This window comes from Danio aesculapii, chromosome 15 (assembly GCF_903798145.1).
Source record: "Danio aesculapii chromosome 15, fDanAes4.1, whole genome shotgun sequence".
NCBI lineage: Eukaryota > Metazoa > Chordata > Actinopteri > Cypriniformes > Danionidae > Danio > Danio aesculapii.
The window spans coordinates 19,439,240-19,457,626 of NC_079449.1; the positions used below are offsets into that span (position 1 = coordinate 19,439,240).

General features: G+C 33.8%; 1 protein-coding gene across 8 annotated transcripts in view; it reads right to left on the reverse strand.

Annotated features, from left to right (window-relative positions):
• The window catches only part of rap1gap2a (RAP1 GTPase activating protein 2a), a 145,509-nt gene that overhangs the window by 26,672 nt on the left and 100,450 nt on the right, over window positions 1-18,387 (reverse strand). For 2 of the 8 annotated variants that reach the window (XM_056473205.1, XM_056473203.1), the window contains 3 exons: window positions 6,063-6,098; window positions 3,986-4,018; window positions 1,633-1,665 (listed from right to left, as the gene is read on the reverse strand). In XM_056473205.1, coding sequence (XP_056329180.1) covers window positions 1,633-1,665; window positions 3,986-4,018; window positions 6,063-6,098 — 102 coding nt within the window. Of the gene's footprint in view, window positions 1-1,632; window positions 1,666-3,985; window positions 4,019-6,062; window positions 6,099-8,469; window positions 8,574-14,156; window positions 14,291-18,387 lie in introns of those variants that run through there. The other 6 variants (XM_056473204.1, XM_056473210.1, XM_056473206.1 and 3 more) reach the window with 5 other exon arrangements.

Here is an 18,387-nt window from a genome sequence, read left to right on the forward strand (position 1 = left end):
CAAGTATTGATGTCAATGAAAGTGTCAGTGTCATCATGATGAAAAGTCCTGACATCATTGTTTATGAACAAGATAGTCAAATGGCTTTGTCATGTTTTCATTATGACAGTTTACTCTACATTTTTTCCAATGCAAAAAAACTCAGATTTTGGTGACACTTCCTGAAAATGCTCAATACAGCACTATTTACTATTTGCACAGCCATTTGAAAACTACAGTAAAGTTAGACATCACTGCCTTTAGTGAGGTATCTGAGTACAAGACACTGAATATGTATGTTTCACTTTTTTACTGCATATGTATTTTGCAATTCTAATTTATTGATAGCATTGTGCAAACGAATAAATAAACCCATATTTACAACAGAAATAAATGTCCTTTGGGTAGAGCTGTGCATGACTGTAAACAATATTGCAGTACATATTGGAACTGAACCTACAACATACATAGGTCTGTAAATCATTGATGAAATTGTTCAATTTAAAAGACATTTTCAGGAAAAAAAAAAGGTTTAAAGATTTTTATAAAATTTGCTTGACAGATTTTGACAACTAGTTCAAGATTTGTGTATGTAATGACTCAAGTATTAAAATTAGGACTATTAGTTTTATATGGAATGACTATTCAGCATTCACAAGTTTAATTAATTTTGACTGACATGACATGAGCAAATGATAATGTTATAAAACAGCAGAGAGTTGTATGAAAGCAATTGACGCATGTCCAAAAGCATTTGCAATTTGTTGGAAGGAATGAGAAACTGCTACTATGATGTGCACAAATGACTAATTGTTTTGAGAAATGCATTAACTGTTGTGCAAATGTAAATAGTGTTGGGAGAAATGCACCAAAGCCACTGAGAAAAACTCTAAAATGCTCATTTTAAAGCTGAATTTTTAACATCATTACTTCAGTCTTCAGTGTCATACAAACCTTCTAATCAATTATTAATTCTAATAATCAATCTAATATGCTGATTTGGTGCTAAAGAAACATTTAATATCATAAAAAAATTTTTTTTAACATTTATTAAAAAATGAATTCTTACTATTTTTTAAATAATATTCTTTTATTAAATCAGCCTGTTAGCAATGACATGCATATTTGTGTATATTTAACAAATGACACAATGGTATTATATAACACATACAATTTAATATAAAATATTATATTTTAAAAAAATAAAGGTGTTAGAATTATATCCACAAATACATTAATTATATTTAAATAAATTAAATGGATTTAAGAAACATTACTAATGTATATGTATAGGATAGACAGATGGACGGACAAACGGATAGATAGACAGATAGATAACAGCCATTTGGTATTAATTAAAGTCAATGCTTGCCAATAAAAAATATGAGCTCATTGTATGAGATTTGTTGCCAGGGAAAGTAATTATTATACAGACAGTGATTGACCAATCAGAATCAAGTATTCTAGAGAGCCGTATAATAAACAGAGACAATCTGTTCCTTTCAGTCCTAAAAACACTTGAACATGATGGAAACTCTCTTGTGCCAAATCACTAATACAAGAACATAATAATATACGCTGCAAAGAGCTAGGCTTGATTTTTGATGTTTAATTTAAACTGTTGTGTGTTTCCGTGTGTGTGCGTAGACTCACATCCTCGATCCGGGGGTACGGGATATAGTCATCCTGTAGGAGAGAACGAGAAATCTGATCATCGGATAATACTGCAGAGCAAACCGCATATATCACAGTCTGTTTACTGGGATGAAAACATCCTAGGAGCAGGAGAGAGGAATAAGATCTGCAACACAATATATGGCTGATCAAATAAACAGCACATGCAACAAAGAGCATCTGATTATGTATTCTCTGCTCATTTTCCTATATAATCCCATAATGTTTATACGGATTTGCATTTGGATTCAACATGCTAAATGGTAACATCTAAAGGCCATCAACACTGACCTTTACATCACTCAATGTAAAATAAATACTTCAGAATTGACTGATGCTGATTGATGTTGTAAAACTCTAAAACAGTTGAAAATTTATCAGAATGTCTTATGAAGAAGAAGAAGAAAGAACTGTGAAGAAGAAGATATTACACATACACAACTCTTCCACTCACATACATGCACTTACTGTGGGGGGAGGTGCGATATTTATTGTCTACGATAATATGGTAAGTGTTGTTTTAACAATATGTTAACTGATACATATATTGAATATGTCGCTCATTTTATAAAAAAAAAAACAAATAAAAACACGGCAAAAGCATTCAAATGCAGTTCGAATAACCCAATTAAATTATGAAGTTGTATGGGTTTTTGTTTTTTATATTCATATCATATAGTTAAGCAATATCACAAAAAAATAGAGTGTTGTTTAATTAAAAATCTGCATGTGCACAGTCAACGCTTGATGGAAAGTGTGAATGAAGCTTACACTGACATGATCATCATAAAACAGCCAATCACATCCAGCTTGGATCGGAACACAAAAGGGCCCAAAAGTATTGAAAGTTTATATAAAGATTGACCATAAATCACTGGGTGATTACTAGGGCCAGACGGAATCTGTGGATGTTTTTTGCTTTTTCTGCGAAGAATTTTGGTAAAAATCTGCAGATCATTGGGACTATCATAACTAAAACCTTAATATGTGAAATAAAAAAATAGTATCTTTTTAACTTTTATTTAATGTTTAAAATGCAAATCCCACTGAAAAAAGTGTTGCATGCAAAACTGTTGCAAACAATTTATTTGTGTTGAATTTAAACAAACTGCATTGTACATAAATCAGATGAACATTTTCATATTAGTCAATAATATTACTGTAATTAATAAAAAAAAACTGAATAAATATAGATTTACACACATTTACTCAAATACATAAACAGAATCAATGATGGGCTAAAAATCTGTAGAATTCTGTGGAAATCTGCAGAAAATCTGCAGATTTCTGCACATGCAGATTCTGTGTGGGCCTAGTGATTACCAACCGTGATAATAAGCTTTTCCATCATTTAGATAGACCACTATTCTCTGGTTTTGCTAGCATCTGCACTAGTTTTTGCATTAAACAATCTAATTGGCTGACACCTGCATTGGTGCTTGAAAAGTTGAAAATTATTCTGCCATAAGCCATGGACCCATTGCCAAATGATACTGTATATGAGTTTATATAATTTATCTGTGTTTATTGGATTTATGATAGCACCATCTAATTACTGTCAACTGCCACTGTTGGGGAGGGGAAAGGGGATGTTAAGAGGATGTTAAAATGTGTGAACTGATGGTACTGTTAAATTATTGAAGAAAATAAAAAATAGAATCATAAAAAAGCCAGTATGTTAAAGGGGAGGTCCATGGTGTATTTTTAAGGCTTGGTTGTGTTTTTAATAGTCAAAGCAATGTATGCTCATGCTTCATTTGTAGAAAATCATGTAATTTTTTCATATACCTTCCTTTGATTATATACAGCTCAGCTTACATAAAACATATTTCCGAGTTCCTCTAAAAGGCCCGCCCTCAAGAGGCTCTGATTGGTCAGCTAACATAATGTGCTGTGATCTCATTAGCCCGGATGTATTTTTTTGTAGTCCCCAAACTTTGCTCGCTGTAGGCTTTGCTAAGCTAACTCTGTAAAAGCCAATGTCTCACTTTGCATTGAATTTTGAGCATCTTACATTTAGAGATGTTGTTTGTTCACTCAGCTACATTAAACATCAACTAAAGTTCAAAATATGAAGTCGTAGTGCACCACCCCTTTAAAAACAGAAATAACAGGCATGCTTTTAAGCAATAGTAAGAATTGGTCCCTTAACTAAAGTGTTACCTTTTTTAAAAGGATATGAGGGTCTTTAAACTAGCCAAGGTAACAGTACAAAGATTACAATATCTTTAATTGGTATTCATGATTAAAAAGCCCAAATTATCGAGATGATAACATCGCATACCCCCATCACTTACAGACACAATATACACATTCAGAAGACCAGCCAAACCTTGTATTTCTTAGTCTCCTCTGCTTTGGGAATCTGACGTGTCCAGGAAAGCAGAAGAAAGTGAAGAGAGGAAGAAAATAAATGACAAACCCGTAACCACAATGGATACTAAGAGGAAAAACCAGCTCCTCAAATAATGCAGGTCTGTTTACAGTCAATGTCTTCAGAAACATTAAGTCCTTTTTCCATTTTAAACTGTTGTAATTCATTTTTTAAAGACTATGGTGGCTTATATCAGATTATTTAATCAGGAACTGTGGTTACCATGGTTAACCGTCTCAACAAGTTCAGAAAACAGTTGTTGCCTAATAAAGACAGAACGTTTTGTTCAGCTGGAAACATGTACAGTTAAATGTTCAGCTCTTAGGTGTGATGAGGATAAATCTGCATCTCATTTCTATTCTTAGTTCCCTCTGTTGTAAATCTGTACACTTGAACACTGGGTCACATGATACAATTTCCTTTATAACAGGGTCACATGTTAAACAATTATTTAACAACTATATAGCTGTATGATAGACCATTTTCAATCTTATTAGTGTAGCTGTTAAACAAAAGTACTGTCTTATATGACATTGTTATAGAAGAAAGAAAAAAATCTTTACGACTTAGTAATGACAGTAGGTTTTTTCAACTTATTGTAGCAGTAATAATCAAAACTAGGGAATGGTTGTTATGGTAAATACTACTGATGATGTATTTTCCCCCTAAATAAATACACTAAAATCCCAAAATATAAAATATAAATATCAAATATAATATAATATAATATAATATAATATAATATAATATAATATAATATAATATAATATAATATAATATAATATAATATAATAATAATAATAATAATAATAAAGTGTAATAATAATATGCAAAAAATTACAATAAATTAAATTAAATTAGCAAGTTTTTATCAAAGGATGTTAATAACAACAACAACAATAATAATAATAATAATAATAATAATAATAATAATAATAATAATAATAATAATAATAATAAACAAAATAAAGTAATAAAGTGAACAAAGTAAATAAAATAAAATAAATTAATTAGCATCCTTTATTAAACAATGACAAAAATAATAATAATAACAATAAAGTGTAGTAATAATAATAATAATAATAATAATAGTAATAATAATAATAATGTTAATAACGTAATGTTAAGTGTTATATTAATAATAATAATAACATGTTAATTAAATTAAATTAATTAGCATGCTCTATTAAATAATAATAATAACAATAGTGTAAAAAACATTAATATTATTACACATTTGAAATTAAATTAAATTAAAATTAGCATGCTCTGTTAAACGGCAATAATAATAATAATAATAATAATTATTATTATTATTATTATTAATATTATATTTTTTTATTAGAAATATGTATTTGAAATAAACTTTAATAATTTTTTTCTTTTTTTTATACATTTTATAAATGAATGCAGTTATACCAAGGAATGTAGTTTTAATTTCACGGACAGTGCTCATGCTAGTGAACTATCATGCTAACTAAGACACATCTATACTCCTTCAGTGCACATTATCCATGTGAGAGAGACATGAGCCTTTGCATCGATCTGTCGCTCATACAGAGATGTGGACAAGAAGACAGAGGGCTTAATACCAGCCGTTTGAGAAAAGCACACTCCTGACTCAACATAGTATTGATCAGCTGACCCAGAGCAACCTGCTACCTGTCACACACACAAACACTCACACATGCATGCATACGCAATGAAAACAACACAATCATGCCGCTGTTTTATTGCAGGTCAGTGTGTCCTATTCAAAGTAAAGACCAACCACAGAGAAAAGTGCTGGCTAAATCAATGAGTGCTGAAATGAGCTGAAATGTGTAATTACTCATTCAGAGTAACTGGAGAGTCAGAACACTTAGGTAGCACTCAAGGGCAAAAAAAAGCATGTCATGATTATTATATTATTACACAGTAAAATGCTTTTCAGCTAAAGTACAAAGTTACTGGAGAATTATTGTTATTAGAGGAATCTTGTTCTGAAGAATGACCTGCATTTATGAGATAATCAAAATGATAGAGCGAGCCTTACCTGCATCCTTTCCAGCATGTCGAAGAACTCTGCCGACTGAAAGAGAAACACATTGAAGTAAGTTAAGATTTAGATAACAAACTAAAATATTTAGATGTCAGTATCTGTACGATTTTGTGCTGATATTTTCATCAATCAATCAATCAATCAATCAATCAATCAATCAATCCTGTCTTTTTACTTATTCAACAATCCAATATCTACTTATTTACGTGTTTATTTTAATTCCTATTTTTATAATCGATATGGCACCAATTTATTGAATATCCCTTGTCAATCAATCCATCGATCAATCAATCAATGAACCCAATAAGTTTTAATTATTACAAATAAATTAAATAAATAACAATAAAATAATAATTAATAAATAACAATTAATGTTCACTAAACAACTCCGGCGACGCGGTGGCGCTGGTTCAAGCCTCGGCTGGGTCAGTTGGCATTTCTGTGTGGAGTTTGCATGTTCTCCCCATGTTGGCGTGGGTTTTCCCCGGGTGCTCCAGTTTCCCTCACAGTCCAAAGACATGCGGCACTGGTGAATTGGGTACGCAAAATTTTCCATAGTGTATGTGTGTGAATGAGTGTGTATGGATGTTTCCCCAGAGATGGGTTGCAGCTGGAAGGACATACACTGCGTAAAACATTTGCTGGATAAGTTGGCGGTTCATTCCGCTGTGGCGACCCCAGATTAATAAAGGGACTAAGCCAAAAAGAAAATGAATGAATGAATGAATGAATAAACAACTCCCATGTTCTTTGATAATGAGATATACATTTCAGCGTTTTCCATTACAACCCTTTGTCTAGATCAATGGTTGCCAACATTTTTCTTAAAAATAATGAGATTGTTTTACAAATGTAGCATGGACACAGATTGTTTTGCACCCCATAAGCACAATAAAGCCTTAAAAACACTCTGGACCACCCCTTTATTACCAAAAATACTGTGATTATACTGTGAATGTGACATGCTTTCAAAGTAAGCACTATTTTATTTCGCTGTTAGCACGTTTGCCATTTAATACATATTTATCATGAACAACATACAGTAATTATAATGCTTAAAAATAAGGTAGATCACACCAGCATGATCTCTAGCAAAATTGAGTGTCTTCGACAGAAAAACAGGTTGTAAAATATCCATTTAGTTGCATTTATTTATTCATTCATTTTCTTTTCGGCTTCTTTTTAGCCTTTTTTAGTCGGGGGTCGCCACAGCGGAATGAATCACCAACTTATCCAGCACATATTTTACGCAGCAGATGCCCTTCCAGCTGCAACCCATCACTGAGAAACATCCATAAACTCACATTCACATACATACACTACGTACAATTTAGCTTACCCAATTCACCTATAGCGCATGCCTTTGGACTTGTGGGGGAAACCGGAGCACCCAGGGGAAATCCACATGAACACGGGGAGAACATGCAAACTCCACACAGAAATGTCTACTGAACCCAGTCGAGGCTCGAACCAGTGACCTTCTTGCTGTGAGGCGACAGCGCTACCCACTGCGCCACTGCATTTAGATTATATTGTCAAGTAAATCTTCATTTAATTGTATGGTAACACTTTATTTTGATGGTCCATTTGAGTATTAGTAGACTGTCTGCTTAATATCTCCTGATACTGCTCCTTCAACAGACATTTAACTGACTACAAGAAACATGTCAACTTACACACCCTAACCCAAACTCCAAACTTATAATTTAATTTAAAGTGCAGTATTTAAAACTCAGTAAACTTAAATGTTTTTACAAATTTAAGTTGATTGAACATACAACAATTAAGTTATTGACAAATCCCTCACGAATTGTGTTGATTCACCTCATTATAAGTTTAAACAAGCAGCAAAAATATTCCATTGGAGTGTATAGCATCCCATAAGAAACCCTAGGTTGACCCTAGGTTGGAAACCACTGGATTCCAGCTTTGATTATTGTGGATAATCTCCCAATCAACATTTATTGATGCCTTTTAAACCGTTCTAAAGACTTTCTCATGTGAACTTTCTCATGCAAACTTACTCACACATTAGCCTGATTGTATCTAAAATCAACTCAGCAAATGACGTGTCTACAGTCTACTGCACATCTAAAGAGCTATAGTACTGCATAAATATAGAACATGACAAACTGAGAAATCCTCAACGTATGCTGAACGGCATTAAAAGGCTCATTCTCCATGCACACTTAAACCACAACACTTCCTCACTCTAAATCAAACTCTCTGAACCAACACGACGACATTTCATTAATGGTCTGTGCAGCCATTAGGGCTTAAATATTAGTTATCTAAGAAACGCAACATATTTAAAGCATACTTCTCAGACTACACCCGACGGCCTTATAATAAAAACAGCCCTTATTCTTAGTAAATGCGCACAAATTTTCTAATCTCTTACCTCGAGTTAAGAGACGGCAGACCACAAACACATGGTTTTTGTTGTAAATATATCCCCCATACGGATATTTCTACTATCAGACGCAGCGTAACAGATACAGGTGGGACTGAACAAATGCAGATGGGTTAATGTTTAACCTGCCGTAGATCCAAGGGCAACACGCTTTACAAAGTCAACAGAGTCAAGCCAAAGCCGAGACACATTGAGCTGAATAACCTTGAGGAACTGAGAGCACAACATCATCGTCGTTCACACTTAAATGCAGAACCCTATTATAACTTGAAGAAGAAGCTCACAGTTTATGTTAATTTTAGATTTATATTCAGTCTGGGTTATGTGTTTCTTATTGGTGATGAAATATCAGTAATCCAATATTTACTTTACTCTGAATAAAATAATATTATGATAAAGGTGTTCACGTGAGATGCTTTTGGAATATTCCATACGTGATCACGATTTATATGTTATAACATATTTTACAGGTGTATGTTATAGATTGATTGGCACACATCATTGTCCCCCAATGTTCCCTCTTGAATCGCATGTATTTTTACACGAATGTACAGTTTGTCTTCATTATGGTACCATATGTGACTCTGTCTTATGTTGCACTTGTATATCTTTGGCAATAACCAAAAATACATTGTATGGGTCAAAATGACAGAGGCTTCTTTTAAGCCAAAAATCATAAGGATATTAAATAAAGACAATATTCCATAAAGATATCCAGCAAATGTACTTCTGTAAATACACCAAAACCACATCAACTAAAATTGTGTTTAGTAATGTGGTTTAAGGACTTAGACACTTTAAAGGTGATTAATATAAACAGGTTCCTACACTTTTATGAACAGCAGATTCAAGGACTTTCAAGGAATTTTTAAAGCATGTTTAGTTTTAAATGAAGCACCTTTGTAAGGATACCCCAGCATACAGTATGTAGCACCATGAAAGTCTTCACTGTGCTTCACTTTACATTAAAAATATCAATATAATGTCAAATTCAATATTGGTAATATTCAAATGCGGTTTCTGAAATTATTAATAATTTGTGGATTATTTGTCAATGTTATTGTACAAGATTTAAATTTAAGTTATTCAATTTAAGACTTTGTCAATTTTTTCATGCTGTTTTTGACAATCGAGAACAGTTGTTAAAATAAAACAAATTTAATTTTAAATTGTAAGCACTTTCAAGGACCTGTGTTTGTTTTTTTTTGTACTTTAAAGGCCTTGAATCCATGTGTCTGATTTTCAAGTAAGAAGTGTGGGAACCCTGTATATATATTTTTTTAATTTAGATTTTTTTTTTGCACCCTTAGATTGCATATTTTAAAATTGCTGTATTTAAAACTATTGTGGATTATCATGGTCAAACTATTGTATAGAATAATGCATCAATAGAAAGCTTATTCTTTCAATTTTCAGATGTTGAAAAATCTTTGTTTTAATATAATGGACCCAATTGACTGGTTTAGTGGTCCATGTTCACATAAAGTTTTGAGTTTCATATTTGAATTATTGAACGCTTCAGGTGCAGTTAATTATTTGTCACGCTACTGTATGTGTGCAAACAAATGACTGCAAATTCTTGCTTTAAGCAGCTGTTTTGCTTGCCATCCAAATGTTGACTAGTGCCATGTGTATTTATTGAGCGTGTAACTATTTACCAATGCTATGTTTTGGTTCTTGGTACTGAAGCCACTGTATGGGTTTGTACTTTGCCACCAGCAAGAAACACGATTCATTTTTTACTAGCTATAAGCAAACCTCAATCTATCAATCCATCCATACATACATCCATACATACATACATACATGCATAGATACATATTTTTTGTGTGTGTTCCTTCATAACTTGATTGATTACAGCATAGTCTTTCCCTTAAAGACCTAATGCACTGATAAACTCTACCAAACTTTTATTTTAAATATATTGTAGTTGATTGTGTTGACGTGAATGTTAGTTGTAGGTTAGTTGTAGTTAGTAGAAGGTTAGTTGACGTGAATGCTGACCAAGTTGAACATTTACATATGTGTATATAGTATGACAGCAGTAACGGCAATCTCACTTCTGCTCTGAGCACACTCTCTGGGTTGAGAGAAGTTTTCTTTTCACATCTATAATGACTCATTAGACATGTCCTGCTCTTCGTTTAGATTCATCTTGTTTTGCTGCTCTACATTGTAGGTTATAAGACGTTCTATGCTGCACATATATTTTTACAGAATAAAATATATATTTGGGTGGCTTCTCGCCTCACAGCAAGAAAGTTGCTGGTTCGAGTCACAGCTGGACCAGTTGGCGTTTCTGTGAGGAGTTTGCATGTTCTCCTGGTGTTTGTGTGGGTTTCCTCCGGGTGCTCCGGTTTCCCCCACAATCCAAAGACATGCGGTTTAGGTGAATTAAATAAACTAAAATAAGGGTAGAAGAACTAAGTTGGAGTTACCGTGAAATTTCGCAGTACGGAGAGAGGGTGGTGTACCACATTTTTTTCTGTTGGCTTTCATTATCGTTACACCTCTAGAAACCTGCTGCAAAATTCACCAAAAAGTCCTACATGATAGTAATAGTGTGATTATTGTGTGTACATGTCTATGCCGCACTTCGATTATGCAAGTTAAACAAAAATAATCCACATTTTAATTAGATTTGTTTTTCATTTAAAGTATGAAATTAGCTTGATTAAGGTAGATAAAAGTTTAGCTGATGGAGTAGATTCTTAGTCACAATACTGTCATCATTGTATAATTATGAGAATATTGTTATCAATGTAAACATATTGAGTGTTAAAGGTGGTGGAGGAGTGAATTGGGAAAGGCCTGCAAGCCAAGACTTGAACTCAGGATGCCTGAAGGGCAATGGCGCTATACTGTATGTAGGCACACTGCCCATGAGGCTATCTGCGTATGTGCATTAGGATTGAGCTTTTGAACAGGACTGGTGTTGACTCAATGTTTAACTCTGCAAAATCAGGACGTGCAAGGAGGAACGATGGTCAAAGAAGGAAGAAGACAAAGGGTTGTGTTCAGTTTAGGAAAGGCTTTGAAAGTTTTGCAATCCTGAGACCTTTTGACCTTTTTGATTATATATTGAGTTTTTTGTTCCACATCCAAACAAACTCAGCTGAGTCAGCATTGCAGTGCCTAAAGCTGTTTGAAAGAGCACATCAAATCAAATCTAAAAGAAATAAGTGTTAATGTATGCTAGAAGTTAGGTTACAAAGTGAAGGAACTTATCTGTAGGTTTCACTGTTGTCTTAAGGCTCATTGATACAAAGCATGTCTCTGCATCTAAAAGCATGAGACGCAGTACTCAGAAACGTGTTTAAAAAAGCAAAACATAGAGCACAAGTCTATCAGGCCACTGACGGCCTGTAAACAAAACTTTAAAACACTTGGCCCTCCTCAGATTTCCTCTGATTGGTCTACTTCTTTGGACCTGGCACTAATGATCAATGCTGTATGACCTATAGACACAATGTCTATAAAAAACAACGCTCATGTACTCTGCGCTTCAAAATATGAGAGATGCACGTCTGTCAAGTCCATGTTTACATTGAAAAACAATGAGAAAGTAGCACATTGGTATGGGAAAAGACATTATGTGTGAATGAGCCCTTTGTCTAGATCAGGGGTACACAAACTTTTTCGTATGAAGGACCAAAAACCAAATGTCATTAAGAGCTGTGGGCCAAATGTAAATATACTAAACTATATTCCATTAAAGTTGCAATGGGTAATTTCCTAATTTATTTCCTAATTTTTCAAAATAAACAGAAAGCATTACTTTAAATTGTATTGTCTAATGCAGTATAGCATTTTAAAGGATAACTTATAGCAATAAAAACATAATCACAGTGGAGTTCAATGCTGAATACACTAGTCAAGCAGAATCGACCTTTGAGTTGACTTGCTCACCAAAGTCTCTGCATTGTCTGGTGACAGTATTTACATTTAAACAAAATTAGATTAATTTACACCATTTAATTAAAACATATAATTTCAGTTAGCTTTTAACAATAAAACAAACAAAGGGTTACATTAAATTTGAAGCGACAATCTTGAAACCATCCCCCTAGACCTCCCTCCCTTCTCAGATGGGATGGCGGGCCAAATCAAAAGTTATATTGGGTCAACTTTGGCCTTCAGTCTCCTAGTTTGAGCATCTTTGGTCTAAATTAAACCCACCTTTCCTGGATCTGTGAAGATTCACCCAAATTGTAATAATAAGCATAAAACGATCACATAGAATACATAAAAACAGTTGATAAAACACTTAGTTTACCTGTTAGATTATCACTCACAAAATGTTTAGTGAGGTTCGGTTCAGTTCAAAGGTAATGCAAGTACCATGAACTGCCAATAAACAATATTTTACAGCATTAGTTAAAGTTAATTGCGCATATATGAATATGTCTGAGACAAGACTTCCCATTTTTTCATTAGCCCTAAATTTAATCTACAAGTGATATACAAAGTTATAGTACTAAAGTCATATTAAATGCATGAAAAGTGACTACATTCATATTTAAAATAAGTTGCGAAAATCAAATATCAAAATATAATGTGAAAACATCATCATTCAGTGTAAAAAAATATATTTATTTTAGATAGGTGTAGTTATTCTTACACCCCACTGTGATCTTCATTTTTTATTTTTGTGTCTTACAGAGAAAATGCAGGACGTCACTTACACATTAACCAAAATTGTTACACAGCCCTCATGAATACTCGATTCTGATAGGTCAATCACAACATTCCAAGGTGTGTTATTTCCACAAAACAAATGCTGAAACTAATAACACTGGCTCATGAGGGTACTTCATACAGTCAAATCCATACTTTTACACTTAAAAAAAATGAAATAACCCAATTCTGAGTGTAACAGGGACTAACCTAACTGCTGGGTTAATTTTTAATATTAAATTAATAGTACCAAATTTAACCCAATGTTTGGGTTAGTCCATATTCTACCCAATTTTGGTTTAAATAATGCATTATTTCTTTGAGTTAATAAAAAATTACATCTGACATTAATGTTTTGTGTTTAACTGTTTTGTTTAGTAGCAAGTAGCCATCTAATAAAGTACATTTTGGTGGTTATTTTCACACAATAAAGCCCCTCAGTACTATACAACAATGCTGATAAGCCGGTCAGGCTTTATGTGAGAACAACCAGCTAAGACATTAGCTACATTATTCCTTAATTATAATTATATCACACACCACAAACACCACAAATGTTGTTGACAGATTTTAATTTAAACCTGGAATAAATCTTTAACATATTTATAATCATAGCTTATACATGAATATAATTATAGCTTTCACATTAATATAATTACATCAGCAAAAGATGTTGTTCATTGTTAGTTTACAATAACAAATGCAATATCAACTCTTACAAACAGCTCCCTTTTTCCAGAAACACTTGTATACTCTACTCTAATATACCAAGATATGTATTGCCCAAGTATTTTCAGGTATAAATAGACATGCAACTAGACACAGAGGGGTAATAAAAATGCATCTGGGACTCTGTCCAGCATTGCCTGATAAAAAGGCATTACATAAAGACACACCAGAATGAATGAATGAACATCTCTGCCTTGTCAAATACACACTAACATCAACTTCCATCAACACCACCATTGCTTAACAAACTAACATAGAGTCTAATATACCTCTCACAGCATGCTTCTCTCCATTACACATCGATCATACCTCTCTCTTCTGATCAGCTGCAAATACTTTCAGGAGACCAAAACAGGAAGAATATGGTCGGGTCGGCTTGGCAGACTACTAACTATTCCACACCCTAAAACTGGTCGTACCAGTGTTTCTGTACTCATGTGGTTTTGTAGTTCTGCTTTGTATATGATCAACAGCTGTTCTTGAGAGCTTATCAAGTCTACACATACACAAACGCGCACGCACGCACACACTCGCCGTCCTCCTTTTCCTCTTTTCTTCTTTGGGTTTACATTGGGAGTGGCCACCACTAACTGTGTGCCAAAGACATTATTATATCTTAATGAACCATACATAAAACAGCAGCCTCCATTAATAATGGCAAAGTAAAAAGGGGTTTTCTCAAAATATTAAAAACAATTTTAATGTATTAAATATAAAACAGTATATGTTTATGTATGTTTTTGGATAAGAGTGGAGGGGTTTCTTCTTTAAAACTCTTACAAACAATTTGTGCTTACTTTGATGATGTTGGATTACAATTTTGTCGATTTCCTGACCCCCAAACCAAACTAACTTCTGCAAATCTCCAGCTGTGATTCTTGGAGATATTTTAACGCCACTCCAACCTTCCTTCTAACAGTGATAAAGACAGACACAAGTTAACTTCCAAGCAGATTTCCAACACTTAAGGTTGACTGGAGCTTCTTTACTATTCACCTCCTGATGGAAATGGGCATTTTTAGTGTTTCTAATATTTTCTTAAAGCCATTTCCCATTTTGTGAAGCTGAACAATCTTTTGTCATAAATCAGAGCTCTGTTCTTTAGCCTTACTCATTATGAAAAATGACTGAGGTGCCATTAACACTAGTGTGTTTTTGTTTTAAAACAGTATTTTAGAATAAAAATGCTCCTTAAGTAGACTGGTGTTCATATTGTATTAAAAAAAAAAAAAACAATCTACATTAACACTAGCTGTGTTTCATTTCAGAGGCATCCTCCGAGGGATGCAGACTTCAAAGGTGAGTCCTTCGAAGTCCACACAGGCTAAACCGAGCATTTTGAAATAAGACAATCTCGCCTACAGAGGACGAATCCCATCACCAGGCAACCGTAACAGCTGCCGTTAATAAGCGGTAATAAAATTTGTAATGACTTTTAGTTAAAGGGATTTTAAAACTTATTTAAAGAGATCTGAAGGCAAAACAAGGTTCACAGATTTTGGAAATATATTTTCTTTGATCCATACATGTACACATAAAAATTTAAACTGTCTATGAAATCACTTTTTAGTTAGACATGTCATACTCTTTGTGTTTATTAACATGTGTTTAGATATCCAGGCAAAATAAACCTAATCAAAGACTATAGAATACACATGACATGTCACACATGGCGATTTAAGCCCCGCCCACTAGTACTGGAGCCAATCATCAATTGCTATATGGTAAACAAAGCCCGCCTTCTAGTACAGGAGCCAATCACCGATCACTGAGGATACTCCAGGGGAAGGGCTCGGACCAGACGTGAGTTTCTGCATATTTTGTCTGATTTGGACGTTTAGAAATGAAACTAAAGACAAGTTGTTGTTCAATTTCATTGGTGATTTCTAATGTGAAATTCAAGGGTAAGCTTGGCAAGCAGTTTTGGAGAATTTGATATTTCCCCATTCAGACAGAATGCCCGAGCATACTGCCTGAGAGGTGTTTCAAAGATGGCTGCCGAGTGAAATGACTTGCCTTAAAGGGACTTTGACCTAATTCATACATTTAATCTGGAGTTTTCTTTTAAAAACATCCTGCCGTTATCAGCGCGCAATGAATCTTGGGACGTTGCGCTGCGAAGGATCCACTGGTTGTATCCTTCATTACCTGGGAAACGAAGGATGCATTTTGAGGCTGCATTTGAAGGAGCCTTCGAATTTCTTTGAAAGGAGACAGTCTTCCCCGCACCGTAATAACGCAGCACACTTCGAATGCATCCTTCAGAGGATGAAGCCTCTGAAATGAGACACAGCTATAGAGTTTGGGAACGTGTCATAAGCAACGCAACCCCTCAAATGCCACCCCCCCCCCCCCACCCCCCCACCCAATATGTCTGTGCTCGGCTTCTCCAGTTAGTCTTCATCTATAATGTTATGGAATGCATATTATCAGCTTTTAAGACAAACATAGAGCATTTCTAAAGGTATATACACGTTAGTCCATTTTTTGCGAGGTGTTCTGTGAGGCGTTTTTGCCAGTGTTTGCGAGATGTTGTGTTCAAAATACATTAATACAAAACTGTCATTTTTTTATTGTTGTAATTTCTACTGGTTTAAATTGAGCGCTCCTGCGTATGTCCACAAAGATGGACAACCGCAACTTGCCGTAACGTACATTCCCGAGCTCTATACAGTCTTAAATGTAGGATACGTGACCATTCACACTTACTGGCAATGCAAATATTTTGTCGTCATCTTTTCTTGCAGTCTACCAGTTGTGTTATTGTAATACGTATAAGTGGGCCTTGGCGAATCAGGTAACAATACACAATAGTCCAGAAGACCAATAAGAGAGCAACTCCACTTTCCACTGGCCACTGAGCCACCATATCACCTCAGTCCATTTATACTGAAATAAAATATTAGTGTTTCCAAGCTAAAACAACATCTTTAGCATTGTGAAAATGCTCTGTTTTCAAGAATGGAACATGCCAGAGTATTGTGGATGCCAGGTATAGTATAATCATAACAAAACATACACTTTTTAAATGAAAACCCAACAGTGCAAACTGCACCTCAGATAGTTTGCCTTTTATTTTTTTAATTATATATTTTTTGTTTGTTTTACTATAATACTGTGTTGTGTTTGGGTTACTTTGTTCTCTGTAAGAGGGAAGCATTTGTATTAATAATTAGAGCCAGATATCAAAAGGTTAAACATGTTTTTTTTTTCACAGACTATTTTTGCTCATTTGTTCCCCAATAGTTCCAATATTAGTGGAGAGCACTGTACCGTAAGTCTTTATTTATTGTATGGCATGTTTACAGCCAAACACAGGTGCTGGAGTGTTTGCACGTTGTAGGACTGTTTTGAGTGGGTGTGTGTGTGTGTGTGTGTGTGTGTGTGTGTGTTTGTGTGTGGTTTCGGCCACACTGTGTGGACTAAATGTGCCCACAATAACTATTATATATTATTATATTATTATATATATGCCCTGTTAATGTGTGCTCTGCAAACCTTTCTTCGCCATGTGTAAAGTGACCCAGTAGGCTGAGGACAATGTTATTGTGAGTATGCCAATGACAAATATATTTTTAGATTGCTCTTAAAATTAGTCTTACCTGTTTTTTTGAAGATGCATGTGGCGGTTGCACATGGAAAACTCGAACCCATGATTAAATGTTTGAAAGGAATGCCATTGCTACACTGTAAAACCCAACAGTCAACTTTATCAAATGTGTGTGGTTAACTCAAAAATGACAAAGTTAATTCTACTCATTTAAAAAGAGTACACAGAGTTGAACACAGTGTTGAAGGTAATGAGTTAATTAAATACCTCATTACTTCAACTTAAATGGAGTAAGTTCACAGTACTCATATGGATTCGTTTTTTTAACTCAAATAGTTTGAAGCAATCGGTTTCCTCAAACGGTTTGAGTTGCCTTCATTTATTGGGTTTTACAGTACTCAGCTGGTTTGAGTTCTTTAACTTTTAACCTTAACTTTTGGGTTTTACACTGTATTAATGCAGATATTTCAAGTTATTATCAGTGTGTTTTTTTTTTCTTGGATGCTCTTGGTGTCAAAGTCAAAATTATTAGCTGTCCTGTGAATTTTCTTTTTCAAATATTTCCCAAATAATGTTTAACAGAGCAAGACATTTTTCACAGTATTTCCAATAATATTTTTTCTTCTGGAGAAGTCTTATTTTGGCTAAAATAAAAGCAGTTTTTAATGTTTTTAAAACCATTTTAAGATCAATACATTTTTTTCTGTTAGCTACAGAACAAACCATTGTTATACAATGAATTGATAGATGCAGAAATCCGCAGATTTAGCTCAGATTTGGCTCATCATTTAGTCTATGGATTTACTTGTGTAAATGTGTGTAAATTTATATTTATTTAGTTTTCAAACTAATTTTTTAAGATTTAATTAATTTTAAGCACTTGAATTGCATTGCACTATATATATATATATATATATATATATATATATATATATATATATATATATATA